Source organism: Mya arenaria, chromosome 3, assembly GCF_026914265.1.
Source record: "Mya arenaria isolate MELC-2E11 chromosome 3, ASM2691426v1".
Lineage (NCBI taxonomy): Eukaryota > Metazoa > Mollusca > Bivalvia > Myida > Myidae > Mya > Mya arenaria.
The window spans coordinates 15,327,180-15,347,335 of record NC_069124.1 but is presented as its reverse complement, the minus strand read 5'-3'; the positions used below and the strand labels follow the sequence as shown (position 1 = coordinate 15,347,335).

Below are 20,156 nucleotides of genomic sequence, written 5' to 3'. Positions count from 1 at the left end.
TCGGGGGGGGGGGGGGGGGGGAAGGGATGAGCAGTGTGTCATGCATGAGATGCTAAACCAATTATGTAGCTATTAGGCACGTGTTCCAGTGAACGAACGTTTTAAAGTGGAAACCTCATTATTTATCGGTATATTTATTTTGATTAATGTGAGGTCTTTCTGTATTGTTTGTTTTTAATAAGGAAATGTCATATGGTTTTAAAACGTTTCTATAGGTAATTTATGTTGATGAGTGTGAGGTCTGTCTGTATTATTTGTAATTTAATGTGTAAATGGTATATTTTTTTAAAACGTTTCTATTGGTCATTTATGTTGATGAGTGTGTGTTCTGTATGTAGTGTTTGTACTTGTGTATGTGTTGTTTTTACGTTTGTATCGGTAACTTAATTTTGATGATTTTGTGCTATTTGGGTTGTGTTTATACTTGGTGTTTTTATGTGTTGACTTCTTTAATGGTTTGGCCGTAGACTTGTGCCTCCAAACATGGTGTTTTTGTTACATTCGACTAATTGGTTTGTCTCTCTAGTTTCATTGTATTATTGTTATAATTGTCATATTTTGAACAAAGAAACATAATCTTTCCCCGGTATTGTTAAAGTTAGGTATTAAGTATTTTCATTTTTAGGATAAAAATCAAAGAACCAAATATACATACTACTGTTAGCCAACAACATAATCATTCTTCAGCACAGGGCGAACATAGATTGTAAATTTTAAGACGCCAATCTATAAATTTAGACAATTTTTATTAAACGTAACAACCTCTATCATCTATGTCCTTGTCATCTATGTTTACGTGACATCCGTCACGCTTGTCGCACAATTATGACAACAGGATTGTACTATTGTTCAAATTATAATCTTCAAAATGATGAAGCGTTTGTTTGAATAAGCATACGCCTTTGAATCGTTTTAGTAAACACACTTTGGATAACTTTTCATAGGTGTGTTTCAAACGAGTAATTTAGAATTAAAGCTTGACATATTTCGTTATATTAGTACGTGGTATTAATTGGTAATAAATGTTGACATAACGGATTGTTATTTGAAATTATCATTGAAATACCGAATAAGCTCAATATTAGTTTCAATGCGCATTAATCCTGACTAATTCAAAGCATAATCTTAAAAGAAAACACGAAAGAATCTCAAAGATAAGATAGGCTGTTGGTTAATGAAACACAAAAACACGTGGACACGTTTTGTTGTTTAAGTGGAAAGAAAGAAAAAAAAGGAATATGATATTTCAGAACGTTTTAGCTTTAGCGGCAACACTTGTCCTGGTACTCATTCAGCTAGGATCAATGGATATGGTGCGTTCTTCTAAAGGTACGTTCTTACTGGCAATTATTTTGTAACGGAGTATTTTGTGAACAGGGGCAGTCTGGTTTAAACCACGACAATTAAATTATGTATGAGTCCAATTTTCGTAGATCGTGGACAGTCCAGTAAGAACCCCTAAAACTACGTTATCCATGCTCGAGGCACGTCATTGATCAGCGAAAGTCCGCTAAGAACAAAACCAGCTATTTATGAATTAATCCAAGGTACATAGATCAGGGACAGTTCGGTTTTAACCACTTGAACTGTAGTATACAATTAAGAACCGACGTCGCAAGGTATTCAACGATGGTAGTGCAAATTACAATAATCAGACAGTTTCAACACTCTGTATTTCACTAGTATTGTTTTCCCTAAAGATACCAATTTTTCTTATGATTTATAACATAATAATTTTATTATTAATATGAATAATTTTACACGCAATGTATGCAGATTTCAACAAAGTTTTATCATCTTTAACTTCCGTGGTTGTTTCTAGTGCGCATCACAGGTGGCAAAGACTTCCTTGGTGTGGTTCAATTTAATGAAAACGGAACGTGGTCTAGCCTTTGTACTGATGGGTTTGGGAAGACAAATGCGAAGGTTGTGTGCAGGCAGCTTGGTTTCAAGGTACCGTTTCCGTGTCTAAGGGTTTATGCAATGACGTACAGTAGCATGTAATTTAAAATTGGAAATTTCCCATTTTAAAACTGATCTTTTCTTCCGTTGGAATGTTCATATTTACCAAATTTTCAATGTCCTTCTAATAACCGAATCGTTTCCCATACCTTGAATATCAGTATTCTTTGTGTTTCAGAAAGGTATTGCTTTGAAAATGAGCTCTTTTGCAAATGCAGTTCGTCCGAACATATCTTGTGTTGGCAAGGAGACCTCAATATTGAAATGCAAATATAACATTGGAGGGCGTTGCAAGGAAAGTTGGAAAAATGCCGGAGTTCTATGCTACAATCAAAACAGTGCGTTTGACTCTTGTTTGTGATATATAATTCAAGATCATATAATAAATCAACCCGTGATAATAATACATGCATAGGCTTATATATTAAATGGTAATCCGATATAGACGTTATATAATGCTCTCAATTATTCATTGTGAAAGGTTTTACCTAATTAAGCGTAAAAGCTGTCAATATATCAGAAACATGCTTGAATGTGCGTTCTTTTGCATAGAAATGTCTGCTTAACATTTTTAAATGTTTTGTTCACTATTTATCACTAAAACACTGGAAAGAATGTTTTTAGAACCTTCAGTTCGCATTAACGGTACACGAAACTCCGGTCGTGTTGAAATTCAAGTTGACGACATCAATTACACATTTTGTGAAAGTATGTGGCAGAGTGGTCCATCTAGAACAGCCTGTAGGCAATTCGGGTTCAACGACGGGCTGAGAAGGTAGCACACGTGATTCACGTAACTTGTGCATATTTCAATGTTACAGTTACGAAAATAGTGCATCCATTATATACAACGGTTATTATTACATGTGCATGTGATATTTTAACATAATCGTTTTATTTATAAGTAGTTCAAAAACTTTGCAAACATTGCATTCCATGAAAGACAATTGACCATTATTTGATAAGAAAAACAGTCTTTGTATGCTTTTAGATTTTTTAAATATATTATGTAGCGTCTGTAGCAGCTGTATTGAAAAACAACAACAATTTAAATCTCAATTTTACCGACAATGAACACATTTTATTAATTATGCCCCCCTTCGAAGAAGAGGGGTATATTGCTTTGCACAGGCATGTCGGTATGTCGGTCGGTCGGTCGGTCCGTCGGTAGACCAAAGCATGTCCGAGTGATAACTCGACAATTCCTGGACGTATGGTCATCAAACTTCAAATGAAGGTTGGGCCTGACCAGTAGATGACCCCTATTGATTTTGGGGGTCATCGGGTCAAAGTTCAAGGTCAGAGTGACCTTTAATGGTAAAATAATTTTAAAGCTTGTCCGAGTGATAACTCAACAATGCCTGCACCCGTGACCCTCAAACTTGAACTGGAGGTTGGGTCTGACCAGTAGATGACCCCTATTGTTTTTGGGGGTCATCAGGCCAAAGGTCAAGGTCACAGTGACCTTGAATGGTAAAAGGTTGTCCGAGTGAAAACGTGACAATTCCTGCACCCATGGCCCTCAAACTTGACTTGGAGGTTGGGCCTGACCAGTAGCTGACCCCTATTGTTTTTTGGGCTCAATGGGTCAATGGTCAAGGTCACAGTGACCTTGAATGGTAAAAGTTTGTTCAAGTGATAACTCAACAATGCCTGCACCCATGGCCCTCAAACTTGACTTGGAGGTTGGGCCTGACCAGTAGATGAACCCTATTGTTTTTGGGGATCATTGGGTCAAAGGTCAAGGTCACAGTGACCTTGAATGGTAAAAGGTTGTCCGATTGATAACTCAACAATGCCTGCACCCATGGCCCTCAAACTTAACTTGGAGGTTGGGCCTGACCAGTAGATGACCCCTATTGTTTTTGGGGGTCATTGGGTCAAAGGTCAAGGTCACAGTGACCTTGAATTGTAAAAGGTTGTCCGATTGATAACTCAACAATGCCTGCAACCATGGCCCTCAAACTTGACTTGAAGGTTGGGCCTGACCAGTAGATGACTCCTATTGTTTTTGGGGGTCATTGGGCCAAAGGTCAAGGTCACAGTGACCTTGAATGGTAAAAGGTTGTCCGATTGATAATTCAACAATGCCTGCACCCATGGCCCTTAAACTTGACTTGAAGGTTGGGCCTGGCCAGAAGATGGTCCCTATTGATTTAAGGGGTCATTGGGCCAAAGGACAAGGTCACAGTGACCTGGAATGGTAAAAGGTTATCCGAGTGATTACTTGACAATAGCTGCACCCATGGCCCTCAAACTTGATTTGGAGGTTGAGCCTGGCCAGAAGATTGTCCCTATTCATTTTAGGGGTCATTGGGCCAAAGGTCAAGGTCACAGTGACCTTGAATGATAAAAGGTTGTCCAAGTGATAACTCAACAATGCCTGCACCCATGGCCCTCAAACTTGACATGGAGGTTGGGCCTGACCAGTAGATGACCCGTTATGATTTTAGGGGTCAAAGGTCAAGGTCACAGTGACATTGAAAGCAAACTCAACAATTCTTGGACCTATGGTCATCAATCTTGACATGAAGTTTGGGCCTGCCCAGCAGATGACCCTTATCGACTATGGGGGTCATTAGGCCAAGGTCAATGTCACAGTAACCTTTAACGCTAAAAAGTTAACAAATCTTATGCCTAAACCTATGATCATTAAACTTGACATGGATGTTAAGCCTGACCAGTAGATCCCCCTTATTGATTTTAGGATTCATAGAGCCAACGGTCAAGGTCACAGTGATCTTGAATGGTAAAAGGTTGTCCGAGTGATAACTCAACAATGCCTGAACCCATGGCCTTCAAACTTGACTTGGAGTTGCATCTGACTTGTAGATGACCCCTTATGATTTAAGGGGTCATCGGGTCAAAGGTCAAGGTCACAGTGACCTTGAACGAAAAAAACTTGTTTTGTGATAACTTGACAATGCCTGCACCCATTAGGTTTCTGGTGACCAGCTGATGACTCTGGATTTTGAGTTCATAGAGTCAAAGGTCATGACGGTCATAACACACTTTATCCTCACACATTAATGGTCATAATCTTAAAACAGCAACAAATCAGCTGTCATTTCGGTCCATGCATATTTCATTCAATTGTTCATATAATCCTGACAACATGGCGCTCAGGGGGGGGGGGGGGGATAATGTTTGACAAACATCTCTTGTTAATATATGAAACAGTAATCGATATATTTGCAAACTTATACCAGGATTTATCCAAATGGTAACATGACCATGTTAGCTATCAGCATCTGGTGTGACTATAAGGACCAATCAATTTTCTCGTGCTCCTGGTTCTTGAAAGACGATTCCACATGTCTCGAAGTGAGTAGAGCTGCTGGCGTGGTGTGCTATAATAATGGTAGGTGTTCTGAAGATCATCTTTAATAAATTCTTTTGGAACTATTCTAGAATTTTTTTTTACTTTATATAGTGAAAGCGCCAGTCAATCTAAATCAAGGACATACTTTTAACAGGACTTAATCAAGTTTTTAACCGACAATATCAGCGGTGATATACCGTTTACTGTTGTACTGTGTTCATACACACTTAATACACACTTAAGGTACTAAGTCCTAAAACATATTCAAGTCGCATGTATTATTAGATGTTCAATTGTGTCCACTTTGTCGTTTACTTAGTTAACTTTGTTCTTATTAATTTTCCTAAACAGTGTAAAACATTTTTTTCGTCTAAAGCGTACTTATCCTTTTTTATCCAAATTATAGTAATTAACGTTTCTTTCCAGTGGCAATAAGTCAATTATTCAAAGATTCACAGAGTTGTGCATTCAAATAGAATACTGCCACTACAATGGGCTTTTATAATACTGCACTTGCCATTGTTGTCTAGGTATGATGTTTTTATGCCCCCAAAGAACTATTTTCTAAAATTCTTTGGTTTAATTCAAAACATATGTGTTGTATATACACAGTGCGTATAACTGGCGGTTGGGAGAACGACACAATGATTGCTGGTGTAGTGGAAATGTATTATCCCGACTATGTTGCTACAACGAATTGGTTTACCATGAGCCCTACCGGTTTCGACGAAAGGGAGGCACTGGTTGTGTGTCGAGAACTTGGCTTTCCTTACAGTAAACTTCTACCGTTAGGTAAGACGTTTTATTGCGCACTAATTTACTAACTAAAATCTTGAAATGCAAGCAAAACCTAAGGTTCAATAATTATATATCGATTTAAGCAAAAGCATTTCTGAAGTTATTTTCCGAGTTCTTGTATTGTAACTCATATAACACGGACTTTTTTCCAGGATTATTTGGGGCAAAGAGCATCCCCATTTTCCACCAATTTAATTGTAGTGGAAGTGAAATTAGTTTTGCCGACTGTGATTACGGAAAGGCAACCCTAGAAGACTTCCACATCGTATATGCCTGCTACGTAAGACCATATGGAAATTGTTGGCAGCGGTCAACTATGACCTACGAGTACTCTTCTATTGTCTGCTCCGCATACCTATTTGGGAACGAAGGTATAGACTCCGGAAACTCACAATATAATGTTTTATTTGAGGCTGAAGATAATGTTCATATTATTCGCGCAAACCTGATGACTAAAGGTGGAATATATGAATGTTTTGGACACAAAGAATCAAAATAAGTTTTTTTTTTAAACAAAAACAAATCAATTCAATTTAATGTTCAATGACCTCTCTACGATAAGGTACGTATCCGAAAGACATTTTTTACAGCTATATAACTTTTCGAATTGTTATGCTTTTAAAGTCCAATGCTTAGAAACGATTATATAGGAGATCAGATATAAATGATGATATAAATATGTGTGTGTGTGTGTGTGTGTGTGTGTGTGTGTGTGTGTGTGTGTGTCTGACTTTAAGAAACTAAATGTAGTTAAATACAAAAAAACAAATCAACCTTTTAGCATTCACATGTTTAATTGAAATATAAATGTAACATTTGTACATACTTATTATCACAAATTGACATTAACGACTTGTTACAAATAGGTTTTATGCTCACTTAATGAAATGTTTACCTTGAAATGTTTTCTACATTCATTTACTTGAAGTAATGCTCCTTCTAAAAAAATGAAAAATTGATAAAAGTCAATCTTAAGATGATTGTATCGGTGGATGTAAGAACAATGAAGAGTTACACAGTTAATCCTTAAAACATTATTGTTATTAAAATCTCGTCATTCTTCACTAGCATTCCGTTTAAACTACTTTTAGGCCGATACATTTTTTGTTGTATTTGAATTTCACGTGAGATATTTCAACAAGCTCAAAAAAACAGCAAATTAAAAACAGATTCAAAACTTTGTCATATGCTCATAAAGATATGTATCTTTAATCGGCTTGATGCAATAAGTATTGGAATGTTTACCAGTACTTTTGAGTGATTTTTGTAACGTTGTCTTGTTTGTAAGTGGGTCGACACTATCAACGAGTAGCCAGTGCATTTTGTCCAGCCTTTTTGTCTCTGATATCAATCATCAGTCAATGTTTAGAAACTATAGACCAGGTAGAATCAAAGACCAGATATGATCGATGTATTGCATGCAATTCATATTGCAGGAATGAGGGTACTTCCCGTTGACCATTCACCTACCATAGTGTATGTGGCGAAAGACGGGATAAAGGGAGTTATATACCCTGAAGATTGGGACGATGGTGACGCCCAGGTCATGTGTCAACAGCAGGGTTATAAAACAGGAGTCGCCCTCGGACCCAAGTATGCAGGTAAGCATTTAACGAAGAGGAATGGACAGTGATGGTCAACATGTTGGATGACCTTTATTAGCTTACTTTACATCCATTGTATGTCAACTCGTGTAGAGTTAGTAAATCCTTTTCACCTTTATTCCAATATAAAATGACCCAAACACTCACTTATGATGATGTTGTGTAATGTGTTTGGCCTGGTTGCATTCTGTGACTTGTTTGTTTAACATTTGATCGTGTGCCTTTAGATCTGTTTTTGTATAACCTGTAAGCAACTGAGCTAGTCTCTGTAGTTTTAATTATTGTATAACAACTTTGAAATTTATATTAAAAGATCCAAGTTACCCATACTGGATGTCAAACGTGCAATGTGCTGGAACAGAAGGACACATTGAAAATTGTACCTTTGATGAAACACCTCCTCTTTGGAAAGCATTCTCATTCAGGGACTTTCGCGGCGCGGCACAAGTGCATTGTACAAATGGCACAGGTAAAGCATATGTTGCATACGAAAATATTGAAACAATAGTAACTCCTCATTTAGTTATCACTTTGTTTTTACTTAGAATTCGACAGCAGTTATCAAAACGTTTTTAAAACCTCAATATTTCGAAAGTTGTACAATGCTTTTTGTAATTTCGCTGCCATGTTTTTCTTGTTTGGTGATTGTTTCGCCTCTACACATGCTGTTCTTTAAATGAAGCATATTGGGTTTATTTTAGTGAACAATGTACAATATTTTTCTGACGTGCACAATCATACATACGCATCAATTTCAAAAGTATGTACAGAATGAGCTAACGAAGAACTGATTAAGGTACAACTATAAATCCTTTCTAAAAGTGATATCCTTCAGTGCAATCTACATTCAAAAAAATGGAACATGTCAGTTCCGGTTTGATTGAAACTATGAAAAGTACAACACTGGCAATACCCTCTTACTTCCATGAGTCATTGAGACATATAAGTATAATAATTACCTGTCAATAGTTTTTGCTAAATGACCGGTATTTTTTTCTTATTTTATCTTTGTTCATTGCATATCGTTTGTTTGTTATTCTTACTATCAAGTACATTGGAACAACACTTACATTTTATTAATTTCATCAAAGTTATCAATTCTTGTTAAGGAATTGTGCTTCAAAGTTCGCGTTTTTTTTTGTCTCCTAGTAACAAGGGAAATCTGTCCGAAATATAATGTAATCTTCTAATTGCCGGTGACCGGTACACATTTATCCGACCCATGACACTTTTATGATGATTTAATTGTGATTACTCATCCAAGTTACTTTGTCATGTTATACACAACTTATTCAATGTCGGTAATAAACAAAACAAATTGCACCCCGTCGGGTCCTGAAAGACCAGAAAATAAATGAATATTGTGTGTAAGTTTTAGTAGTAATAAGGTGGACCGTGTCGTCGATTGTAAGTGCGTGAGTAACTGACAATAACATTCCAAATTGTCTTACCGTATTTTCCTTGTCGTCCATATCTGTTGTAGGTGTCGATATACAACTTGATGCTGGAACAACGCCAAACTCAGGAATGGTGAAGGTTTCTGTTAGCGGGGAGTGGGGCGTTATCTGCGATAGGAACTGGACTAATATGGGCGCCAGGGTAGCTTGTCGTCACTTGGGCTTTTATGACGGTCTTGCTGGTACCAATGTTAACAAATCATTAGGAAACGGTAAGATAAAAACAACATAATGGAATTTACATTGAATAATGAGTTTAATAGTTCAGCATGATTATTTTCATTAAATTGGCCAGATCTGTAATTGTAATTTGTTATATAAATAATTTGAAACATGCGATACATCTCTGAAATGGTGGTTTGGTCTAATATGTGCATTCAAACTCTCCCCCTTCTAGGTCGTTTGTGGTTGCACGACATAGAATGCAGCGGTGAAGAAAAGTCTATATTTTCCTGTCCGGGAAGTTTCAATGTTACAAATCAACAATACTATGACACGTGCATGGCGTATGTTTTCTGTACAGAAAAAGGTACAGTCACACCCACCTTAGTTTAGGTTTTAAAAATAAGCTTTAATCTAATCTGTGTAAGGTAAGGCTTACCAGTCCATTACTTTCTTTATAATACACTTCGTCTGATATCAAATGAGTATAAGTAGAAAATGGGATAATTACTTTCAGAGGACTTGTTTCGATAGACTGTCATACCAACGATTAATAAAAACATTTTATATCATGGTTTTGAAATACTTATAAAGCTATTCAGATGGTTCAGATAATGGGACTGAAGAAGTGTTAAATATATTTTTGAAGATATGCGACTTAACCTATATTTAGCTATCGAAATATAGATTTATTCACATTCTCTTAACACACACATGACTTCTTTCGTAACAAGTTCGAGTTCAACCCAATGTGACATTTGGCGCTGTTCAAGTATGGGACAGAGATAACTATCATCTAGTGTGTGCAGAAGGTTTTGATGAACTTGCTGCTCAAGCAGTGTGTCGGTCCCTTGGGTTCGCTTATGGAACAAGCATATGTTGCTCCGCTTTCGGAAGAATGGAATATGAAATTGTATATAGCAATATTAAATGTACTGGTATTGAGTCAGATATACTCGAATGCGATTATGTCAAATTATTTCCCAATTGCACCAGTGGACATTACGCCTCTGTAGCCTGCTCGAATCAACCGGAAAATAAAGGTGTGTTCAATTTTGACCGTTTTGTTTGTAATTCACATTTTATTATTCAAAAGTTTTATATATAATGAATCGTTGTTCTTTGTACGAATGTTTAATTGTCCTAAAAACTAAGTATTTAGGTTTAAGAAGTGTCTTTTTATCGAAATGTTCATTAAAATTTTAAAACAAAACAAAACAAAAAACGCTTGTTCTGAGAGCGATCAAATGATTAACAGCATTGTTGTTATTTTCGAAATGTTTTTGTTTCTGATTGCTTTCCCTTAATCATGTATTTGCCAGATTATGAATTAAAGATCCATACATCTGGAAAAGTTACCACAAGACATTTTGATAATTCGGGCTTTATCTGTGCTAATGGTTTTGATGATGCAACAGCAACAGTAATTTGCAGAGAAAAGGGATATAAAGGTGGATCTGCGTATTTCCATTCCAGAAATACTAAATATAACACCCTCCCACATTTAGGTATATGAACTACTTACTTTTAAATAGTTCCCAGAATAAGCAAAAAGATTTTCGTTCCAATAGTTTTTTTTACTCAGTGAGATAATATATTGTTTACATAACACTGTATCTTGATTTTAAATGTTTAAATATTACAATCGTTTGATTGTATTATATCCATGCGCAATACATATCGCAAACTACGGTTGTCTAGTCCGTATTCCCCTAAAGTGCAATACGAATTTATTTCACTCTACTGGCGCTACATCATGTGCTTATCATTGCGCGAAGTTAAAATGACGTCATAAAACAAAATAGTGTGTCATTAAAACGATATTTATTATGAAATGAGGTGCCATTTAAGTGATATGATATTATACGAAGTTATCAGGAAAGTATATGATAAATGTGTTTCGATTCGGCATATCGTATTTGACCCTCGTAGATTATTGGCGATTTCGATTCGTGGAGAGGGAAAACAACCTCCCGGATAGAAGTGCATTACTAATAACCACATTGTATAAAAGTGATAAACATGTGTATCAATTCAAATATTGAATTTGAAGATTAACCTCGTTTTATATTTGTTTCTTTAAATGTTATTCTAGGTGTTCCATGGTTAGCAAACATTGCGTGCAATGGAACCGAATACTATCTTGGACAATGTGAAAAAGACAAATGGGGCTCAGTTGGGACTTGCGATGAAAACAGAATACCTGCAGTTTACTGTTACAACCAAACGGGTACATAAACAAATTATTTTTGAATTGGGGAACTGAAGCGTATTTCTTATTCTGATACTTAAGCCTCGTTTAGGTCATGGGTACTAAAACTCATGTCTGGCTTAGAGTATTTACGACTATTCTAAGCTGCGTGTTACTAAGCTCCTATTCAATACGGGAGCTAAAGCTTGTTTTGGCTACTTATATTTAATCTTACTCAAGCCTAAGGTTACTCAATAGTATTCATGGCAACAAGTATTAAAAGCTTCGGCTAAGCTTACTTAACCTTATTCTAGGCTACGGCTTACTTTGGCTACGTGTAATTGAGCTTTTCTTAGGTCGCGGGTTTGCGCTTGTTACGGCTACCTGTAGTTAAGTAGGTTATAGATTGTGGTTATTTTGTTTTCCTGTGTTCTTTACATATCTGCAAATATTTATAGTTTTGGCTATCAGTAACCTACCAGTATTTCATTTTAATTTCAGAATGTATGTTTAGTCTTCTTTGTATATATGCAATCCATACCTCTTTCTGACCAATGACAGTCATCGGTATGCATATAGTATCTCTTATTATTTCATTTTAATTTCTAATGTATAATAACAACGTTTTATTTCTTAAATACAGGTTTCGTTTTTTCCCTTGTGAATGGAACAGATAATGGTAATGGACTTGTTGTGTTCACCGTAGATGATAAAAACGGTGCGATATGTGTACGCGATTCCGTTATTGGAGAACGGCAAAAACTTGCAGCCATTTTATGTAAACAGCTTGGCTATGGAAACGGCAGCCTGCTTTTAAATGGTACAGAAGCTGATAATGACGTCGTCGGAATGGAAAGATTTCCTGGAAAGTTGAATATGTTTATAACCAAGGTCGAGTGTACCGGAAACGAAAACAGTATAACGGAGTGTACGTTTAGGATTGTAGAAGACTGGTCGACGTTCACTGAAGATTGGATATCGATTACAACAGATGGATGTCACAACTGGTCTTGTATGAGAGAACGAAATTACAACCGAATGTATGCGATAGAAAAAGAACTCTCGTGTTGGGGAGGAAAACAACGTTTAGCTGTCAAATGTTTCCTTTAATACCGTGTTAATTACGAAAAGCTAAGTATACATAATATATATATAGCAATTGATAAATAACGCTATGACATAATATTTATTGCTATTACAAGACATTAAAATGTAAAAAGAATACTTGGAAAAATAATTTGTACGTAATTCCCGAAAATGAGAACATACTAATAAAAAGAGACATTTGTTTTTTACATAATTTAATATATTCATTTCATGTTTATCTTCTCGGTGTTTGTTCCTATGTCTTCTTCTATATTAAGATTTTGTTCCGAGTATCTAGCCCTAGCAAATAATATCCTTAACGCATTGCCATTGATACAAAAAAATAGTTTTACATAAACTGACATAAAATAAAAGACTCAAGTTATCGTTTGACTTTAAACCAGTACTAAATCGTTCGTATACTCCTGAACAAACTTGGGAATCTTCCCAAATTACCATAACGGCAGCAATGCGTGATGACTGTCCAAAATTTGTTTAAAGAATCTCTTGGTATCCTGTGCTTTATAGTACCTTTATATAGTGTAGGAATTTCCATAACATATCAAAGCATCTATTTGGTTAAGTCTTTCACTAAGTCTTGTGTCTTCAAGCATAAGATCAAAAGGTTTATTCAAAGCGAACAAAGCACGCGTGTCTGCTCCGATAACTTTGATGTGCTTTCGAATAATTCTATGTTGTGATAGAGTAAAGCCTGGATAGGTATGTTTTTAACAACATCCAATTTATAACCATCATAGTGCAAATCAACATTTTTTTTCTATTTCCTTTGTCTCAAATCATAGCATTTGCCTACATTTACAGATATTACCAACAAACAGTATCACCTGCAAACGAAAAATAAATGAAAAAGGTCGGATTTCTTCAGTCGGGACAACGTTAATATTATATATAATTTAGATACTCTTCAATATGATAGATAACAAAAATAAAAAGGCGTGTACGCTGTTCACCTTGTTTGACACCTATATTACTTCCAAAAAATTCACTATTGCGATGTACGCATGGCTTTACTTTTTTCAGAAATCTATTTAAGCATCATGACAGGTTTTGTAGAAGCACTAAACTGTAATGATTTCTATCTAATATAGTTAAATATAAAATCTATATCTATTTCAACGATTTCCTTATTTTAGGAGATATCAATACTATCTTAGGAAATGTTTCGCCTTCAAAAAGGTTTTAAAAATGTTTTGGACACATTATGTTTTTCACACTTGTATTGGAAATTGGCCTGCTTCTTACTTTAACGCGTTATGCATCAATCATTTTTATGTTTCATATTCTACAATGTACGGAATTCATCAGTATAATGTTTTGTGTACATTGTTTTTCCAAATCTCAATTCACGCTTTGAAATTTCAAATTCATTATTAAATCAAGAATGTTTTATATTAGGCTGGAAGGTTTCAGTGTTTAAACCAAACAAGGATTCAATGTTGCTTAGCTCTAAAACTGTCAACTTGGTCATGCAAATAGGTTATTTGGTTATATAATGTATATAAAGTATAGATTCTTCATCTATTTGTTTTTTAAAACGTTTTCAAATGAGAAATTTATCAAAATACAACACATCTTTTATTATAAGATAGTATCTTACATTATGAAGAATATATAAAAATGAAGAAAATATGCTCGTTCATTTTTTGTTTCTCTAAACTTTCAATGACATCACTTTTGAATACATGACCTTACAATATACTTGTTGACGAAAGGACACTGTACCTCCCATGTTATAATGACTTATTTATAATATTTGTAGTTATAGTATGTAACGTGAAACTACAATCATGTCGATGACTTTTGAAAATGACACTGTAACCCAATTTGATAAAGGCAGATATCTACATAACGTATGTTTATATTATTAAATCATGAATTAATTCCATGGTGTGCAATTTTGTTTATTCAATCATAAGAAAAAGTTTTTATAACTATTAAAAACTCGTAGGAAGAAGCCACGAGCAATCGGTTTAGGGTTGTTTCGCAAATTCACTGTGAGATATCATGTAAAAATAAAAATAAGATGCAAGGGACTTAGGATTAACACGGACAAGACATTTCATGATGAAATGACTACGAAGGGACAATATTTATGCAAAAAGCTGAAGAAACAAGCTCAGTAGCAAAAAGTTTGAACATAAACCCGGTTTAATGGCACTGGGTAAACGCTAACGACAAACTTACCGTAAAATTGTTCATTTTTACAAAAACATAATACAAAGTGTCTTCCGTCGAAAATAGGCGTACGTAGTTTTATTTGTTAGTTGTAATAAAGATCTACCATGAAGTATCTCCATATAATTATTATCTAGGAATACAAAATATATATTTCTTAATAACATTGCTTTATAATTTAACTTAAATAATTAACGTACTGGCAAATAAAAACAACTAATTATTGCATTATTATGAAGAAAAATTATGTCTGATTTGAATTAAAAACAGTTCATAATAAAAATTGTAACTTTTTACAGTAAAATGCTGTCTATACTTTATATAGTGTTTAAAATTATATTTTGTCTTATTGCATGGCATTATTTTCTAAAAGGAATCATCTATATAATTCAATTTATCATCATTTATGATAATAACCTAGTAAGTTAGCTGTTTAAACAGTGTTTACATTTGGTCGTTTGAACACACAGCAGAGGTATGGCTTACGCATTTCAGTGTGTGCTGTACCTGAATATGCACCATCCAATTAACTTATTTGTGTTTTGCACAAAAACAGTTAATAGATATTGAAAGGGATGTTATAAACATAATATAACATCTACCTGGTTGAAGTGAATTAGTAAGCATTTACCAATTTATCAGTCGAACGACATTAGCAATTCTTGTCTATTGATTCTGGTAAATACTTCCTATTAACATTTGAAAATACATTCTATGGTATAATTATAAAACTTCCAATTGTCTTGATTTTCCTTTCGATGTGCTTTCCATATCTGGTACACTGTTTCTGTGGATACATTTCAAGCAGTGTTTCAGGCACCATTGGGGATAATTAACACCTCTTCATTTTTGTCTTCTACATTGCTTAGTCTTGATACGACTGGGAGTCTCTCATTTTCGTCTTTCTCTTCTACCTGTCCGTCGTGTTCTTAATTGCCCCATCTTCCTGACTACAAATAGTGGTTGGTCAATGGCAGTTCTATCAATTCCGTACACAATACTTGGCCACTTATCTCAAGGATTTCATGGTCACTTTACAATCAAATGTTAGTTCCAAAGAATGGCGATATTATCCTTACTTATTTTCTTACTTTACTGTGGAAAATACTGTATTAAAAACCAAAACTAAAAATATGAAAAATCATCGACGGATAAGGCAGGTTCTTGATAATATTTGTTTATACAAAGTTAAAGTCTGTCACTCCCATGATGATAATATCAGGCCATTCTTGCGGCTGGAAGTTGTGATCATCCGGATCAAAGTCTGGAGCAAAGATTTCTTTTAAAATGTGCTGGACAGCTTTATGTCAACCCTGAAATGCCTGTTTGGTAGTAATAAAAATGAATAGTGCTTCATTGAGAGTAGCATTGTCCTACAAATGAAAATGATCTTAATAATTATATATTTTATAGAATAAGTGAACATTATCAGCATACAAGTATGCAAACATGTATCATTAACGACAAGACCAAACGACACTAATCTGGAGTTGTTATGAATAATTCTCTACGTTCTTTTCATCAAAAACACATTTTAATATATATCAATAATGTAATGTGTATTTAACAAATGATATCTGACTGCATGGATGTACAATACGATATATCTGGTTTCCTTTTATTCCTTTTCTCGTGTTCTTGAATGCCCCCACTAGATTCAGTAAACCTGATAAGTGAAAACAGTTGTGTTTGACGAGCTTAGGAATGTGAGTTCACATTCATAAACAATACTTATATTTGTGCAATTTTCCTTTTGAAGCTCTCATCTAAATTAGGTACCTTTCTTTTCAACACAGATGAACCAGAAACTCTGTTTTTATAAACATAATTGATATAATATCATAATATATTATTATATCATAAATATTAATATAATATAATAATATTGAATTTATGTTCGAGCTGTTGTTTTCGTCCGTAATATAATTTTTCGGAAGCAAATATTTGAAGATTCAGCTTCAAAGTTCAATAAAATGTCTAAAGATGAGCAAAGGTAATGTGTTTATTTTATTTAAAAGGGAAGTAGCTACAATGACTTTTAAAAGTAGGTCTAAAGGTTAATATTTTCACTCGTCTGCAGTAAAATATCAATTTGATATTTTCACTTTTGTTATTTCAACGATGAAACTCAAATATTTCGAAAAGCATAAAAGATGATTTTTTTTAAATCATTTAAAAACTATTTTTTAAGACAATTTATTCCCAAGAAATATATTGATCACTTTCAAAAGAATGAAAACGTTAATATAAATCAGTTAGACAATGTGTTTGAAGTTAGAATAAGGTGTAAAAGCTACACGTTTATTGAAAGATGTTAAAGCGGTGTAGTTGATTATTTAACGCCTGGAATGTAAAGTGAATGTAATTGTGTTAAACTTCGTATATATTTCTCTTCCTTGTGTATAGCAACACAGTTGGATAAAAGGAATGATTGACTTTTAATGACTATCTCAATGATGTTAACAAGTATCACGATATAACCCATACAAGTATATTTTCTTACGTATGTCCTATACTGATGGATATGGTTAGTTGAAGAATGATGTTAATCTTCAAGCAGATTATCAATATGTTATGTAGAGGGTACACAATGCTAAAAGAAGTTGTACTGTGCATTCAGGAACTTTCATAAGGTATGCAATATTGTATTTAAAAATGGTATATGATACAATCATAACAATTAGGTGCTTCTACACAATTTGTATCAAAGATTAAAAAGATTTATCAATACCAAATGACCTGATCAGTACGTGTAAAATCGCAATATTTTGATTAACTCGACAGTTATAATGGTGTCAAAGAAGGTGAACAGCTTTCAACATAGTTACATCTGTTTTCGTATTATAAATGATATGGAAGAGATTCTAATATTATGTTAAATTAACTTAATCACTATTTACTAACAAATTCTACTATTGTTTCGTTGTATGCAGATAATACTCTATCACAAAATAAAACTTTTTTGCAAGCCCTTAATTAGTTATCAGAGCAGGCACTGAGTGCTTTGTTCTCATCGAATTTATTTTTTGCTGTAAGGCCTTTAGATGTAAGTGATAAACTTAACCTAGTTGATGCTATGAAAATAACCTCTAAACTTTATAATGGTGTTGAGGTATGGCGTTACCATAAAGTCCAGGATATCGCGAGAGGGTACAACTAAAATTCTTGAAAACAAATTTAATGTGTAAGAAAGCCATCATGCAATGCTGCCGTTTATTGTGAATTGGCAAGAATCCCATTAAGTATATCCATGAAAATACGAATTATTTAGTACTGGTGTAAAGTCAAACGGTTTCCTGACTCGCTGATGTATAGGTCATTTAATATTAAATCTATTCATTACGAGTATATGAACACGCGAATAATTAATTTGAGGGAGGATGCGCTTGAATTTGGTTATGTATTTACAATTGGAAATGTAACAAATTTACAGATTGAAGCTGTTGTTAGATGATTATTTGCTACTTAGTTACCTACAACGATGGTTTACAAATGTTTGATATTCAGAAACACTACAATGTTATGTTAGTTTTATAAAAAAGTTTTCAATTGAATGATGATTTATTTTGCATCCGATGTTAAATGTAAAGACTATCATTATGAGTATTTTAATGTTATTAACTTACTAGATTCAGATGTTCGGCACACAACCACACTGTTGAAAAAGGAATATATAGAAATTAAGAACAATAAGATGCTATAAATGTAATGCCGATGGTGAAGAAATTGAATATCACTTTTTGTAAGTATGTCCTTTGTACAGAATTTGACAGAATTTAACAACTTAATTTCTTGTGATAACGTATTGAATAAAAGTGCAACTTATCTATCATTTGCTATAAATAAAACTTATGCTTAAGTTTTTAATATGAATGTTATAATAAATGCCACGTTCAGTTTAACTTCATTCTTAGTCAAATAAGTGTGCCGACGTATTTCATTAATCACTATCGTAATATGTCGACTGGTCCCCATTAAACCTTTTAAATCGTTTATGTTTGTTTCGTTAAAAATGTGTATGCTTTTTGTGAGCAATATTTTGTTTATATAATGCTTTTTATTTTACAGACCAAATTGTGTTTAACTATTATTAATTAAGTATTACGTATTGGACAAGATAAAGGAATACTCATAGTATCTACACATTACAATTGACGAAAATATATGCCAGAACTCGCAAAATTAGGCTAATACGAGTTGCAGCCGTTTTGATTGGTTACTGAAATCGCCAAATACGGGAAAATAGGAATGGACATTTTTCATTGCCTGTCGAGGATGCTGTTTTTCGTTTTATCGAATTAATATTATTATGATATCAAGTTGAAACTTCATGTATTAATACCTATGCCTATAACAAAATTTAGAACAGCGTGTATGCGTGTATTCATATAATCATCAAGTATCCAACTGTATGAAAATGATTAATTCGTTGGTTTTGTCATAAATGGCCTACGTAATTATTAAGTTATCAATAAAATCGTTTTTTAAAATATTTATCCTATGAAATCACTTATATCTGTACACAAGTATTTTCCAACATAAGAAAAACGTTTCCAGCTATTTAAAATATTAACTGTTGTTGTTTTATTACCTTATTCAATTTTCTTATTTAAGGAACAAGTTGTGGTGATGATGTTGTTATCGGGATAAGAATGCAGTTGGGCTGACAAAAAATTGTGGAGTCCGAAGAAACAATAGTTTATTGTTTCATTCACGAAAGGTTAGAAATACGTCGTATCATTTTAGAAAATCTAACTTTAATTCTTTCTTACCCATTCTGTAAATAGAACCACAAGACCGTAACCGGAAACTGTTTATCAAATTTAATTAAAAAAACACACGGGAAAAGACAAACCACTTGAAATCACTTCAAACGTACAATTGAAACAATTTGGACAAAAAACATTAACATTTCATAGATAAACACGTTCTTAAATGCTGATTGAAGTTTTTCAGGGCCTGTTGACACAATACAAACAGTAACAAGATAATTTTCATTCGATCTACATGTATATTGCTATACGATCCGAACATGTCCGAAGATGTTCCGTTTATCGGAAAGTATTCGCATTTGCACATCATCTAAGGAATGGAAGTTGTAGTGTAAATATATGTTATTGAAAGTGTTTCAATATAACCAAAATTCAGTCTACCATAATGTGATGAAATATGGTCAACGAATGTAAACCTAACGCACCGGGCTTCGAATTCTGCTTGGATTGATTTTGACTTTTACACTTTTTAAAAGTTGCATAATCGTTTCTTATTTGATAACATCAAACAACACTTGATGAGCCTTTAATATATCAATATATATATATATATATATATATATATATATATATATATATATATATATATATATATATATATATCCT

The 20,156-nt window shown here is 33.9% G+C and overlaps 1 protein-coding gene across 2 annotated transcripts; it reads left to right on the top strand.

The window, feature by feature from the left end:
- Positions 1-862: 862 nt before the first annotated feature.
- On the top strand, positions 863-19,347 carry LOC128228445 (scavenger receptor cysteine-rich domain superfamily protein-like). 2 transcript variants are annotated; one of them, XR_008259920.1, is made up of 16 exons: positions 863-1,329; positions 1,823-1,953; positions 2,141-2,300; positions 2,587-2,737; positions 5,172-5,323; positions 5,897-6,076; positions 6,235-6,453; positions 7,519-7,683; positions 8,000-8,155; positions 9,170-9,355; positions 9,541-9,672; positions 10,040-10,348; positions 10,628-10,813; positions 11,401-11,535; positions 12,140-18,520; positions 18,847-19,347. XR_008259920.1 is itself a non-coding variant. In XM_052939761.1 (15 exons), the coding sequence occupies exons 1-15, from the start codon at positions 1,239-1,241 to the stop codon at positions 12,604-12,606; spliced, it is 2,820 nt and encodes a 939-aa protein (XP_052795721.1). In that variant the 5' UTR covers positions 863-1,238; the 3' UTR covers positions 12,607-19,347. The 2 variants fall into 2 exon arrangements, 1 of the variants encoding a protein (XP_052795721.1); XM_052939761.1 differs by having other exon boundaries at positions 12,140-19,347.
- The last annotated feature ends 809 nt before the right edge of the window (positions 19,348-20,156 follow it).

What these genes read in the sequence shown, in the direction of transcription:
- LOC128228445 (XM_052939761.1), top strand. Translation starts at nt 1,239, where the DNA reads ATGATATTTCAGAACGTTTTAGCTTTAGCGGCAACACTTGTCCTGGTA. An exon ending in CAGTAAACTTCTACCGTTAG is followed by an intron (nt 6,077 to 6,234) that starts GTAAGACGTTTT and finishes ACTTTTTTCCAG; the next exon opens with GATTATTTGGGGCAAAGAGC. An exon ending in GAATCAACCGGAAAATAAAG is followed by an intron (nt 10,349 to 10,627) that starts GTGTGTTCAATT and finishes TGTATTTGCCAG; the next exon opens with ATTATGAATTAAAGATCCAT.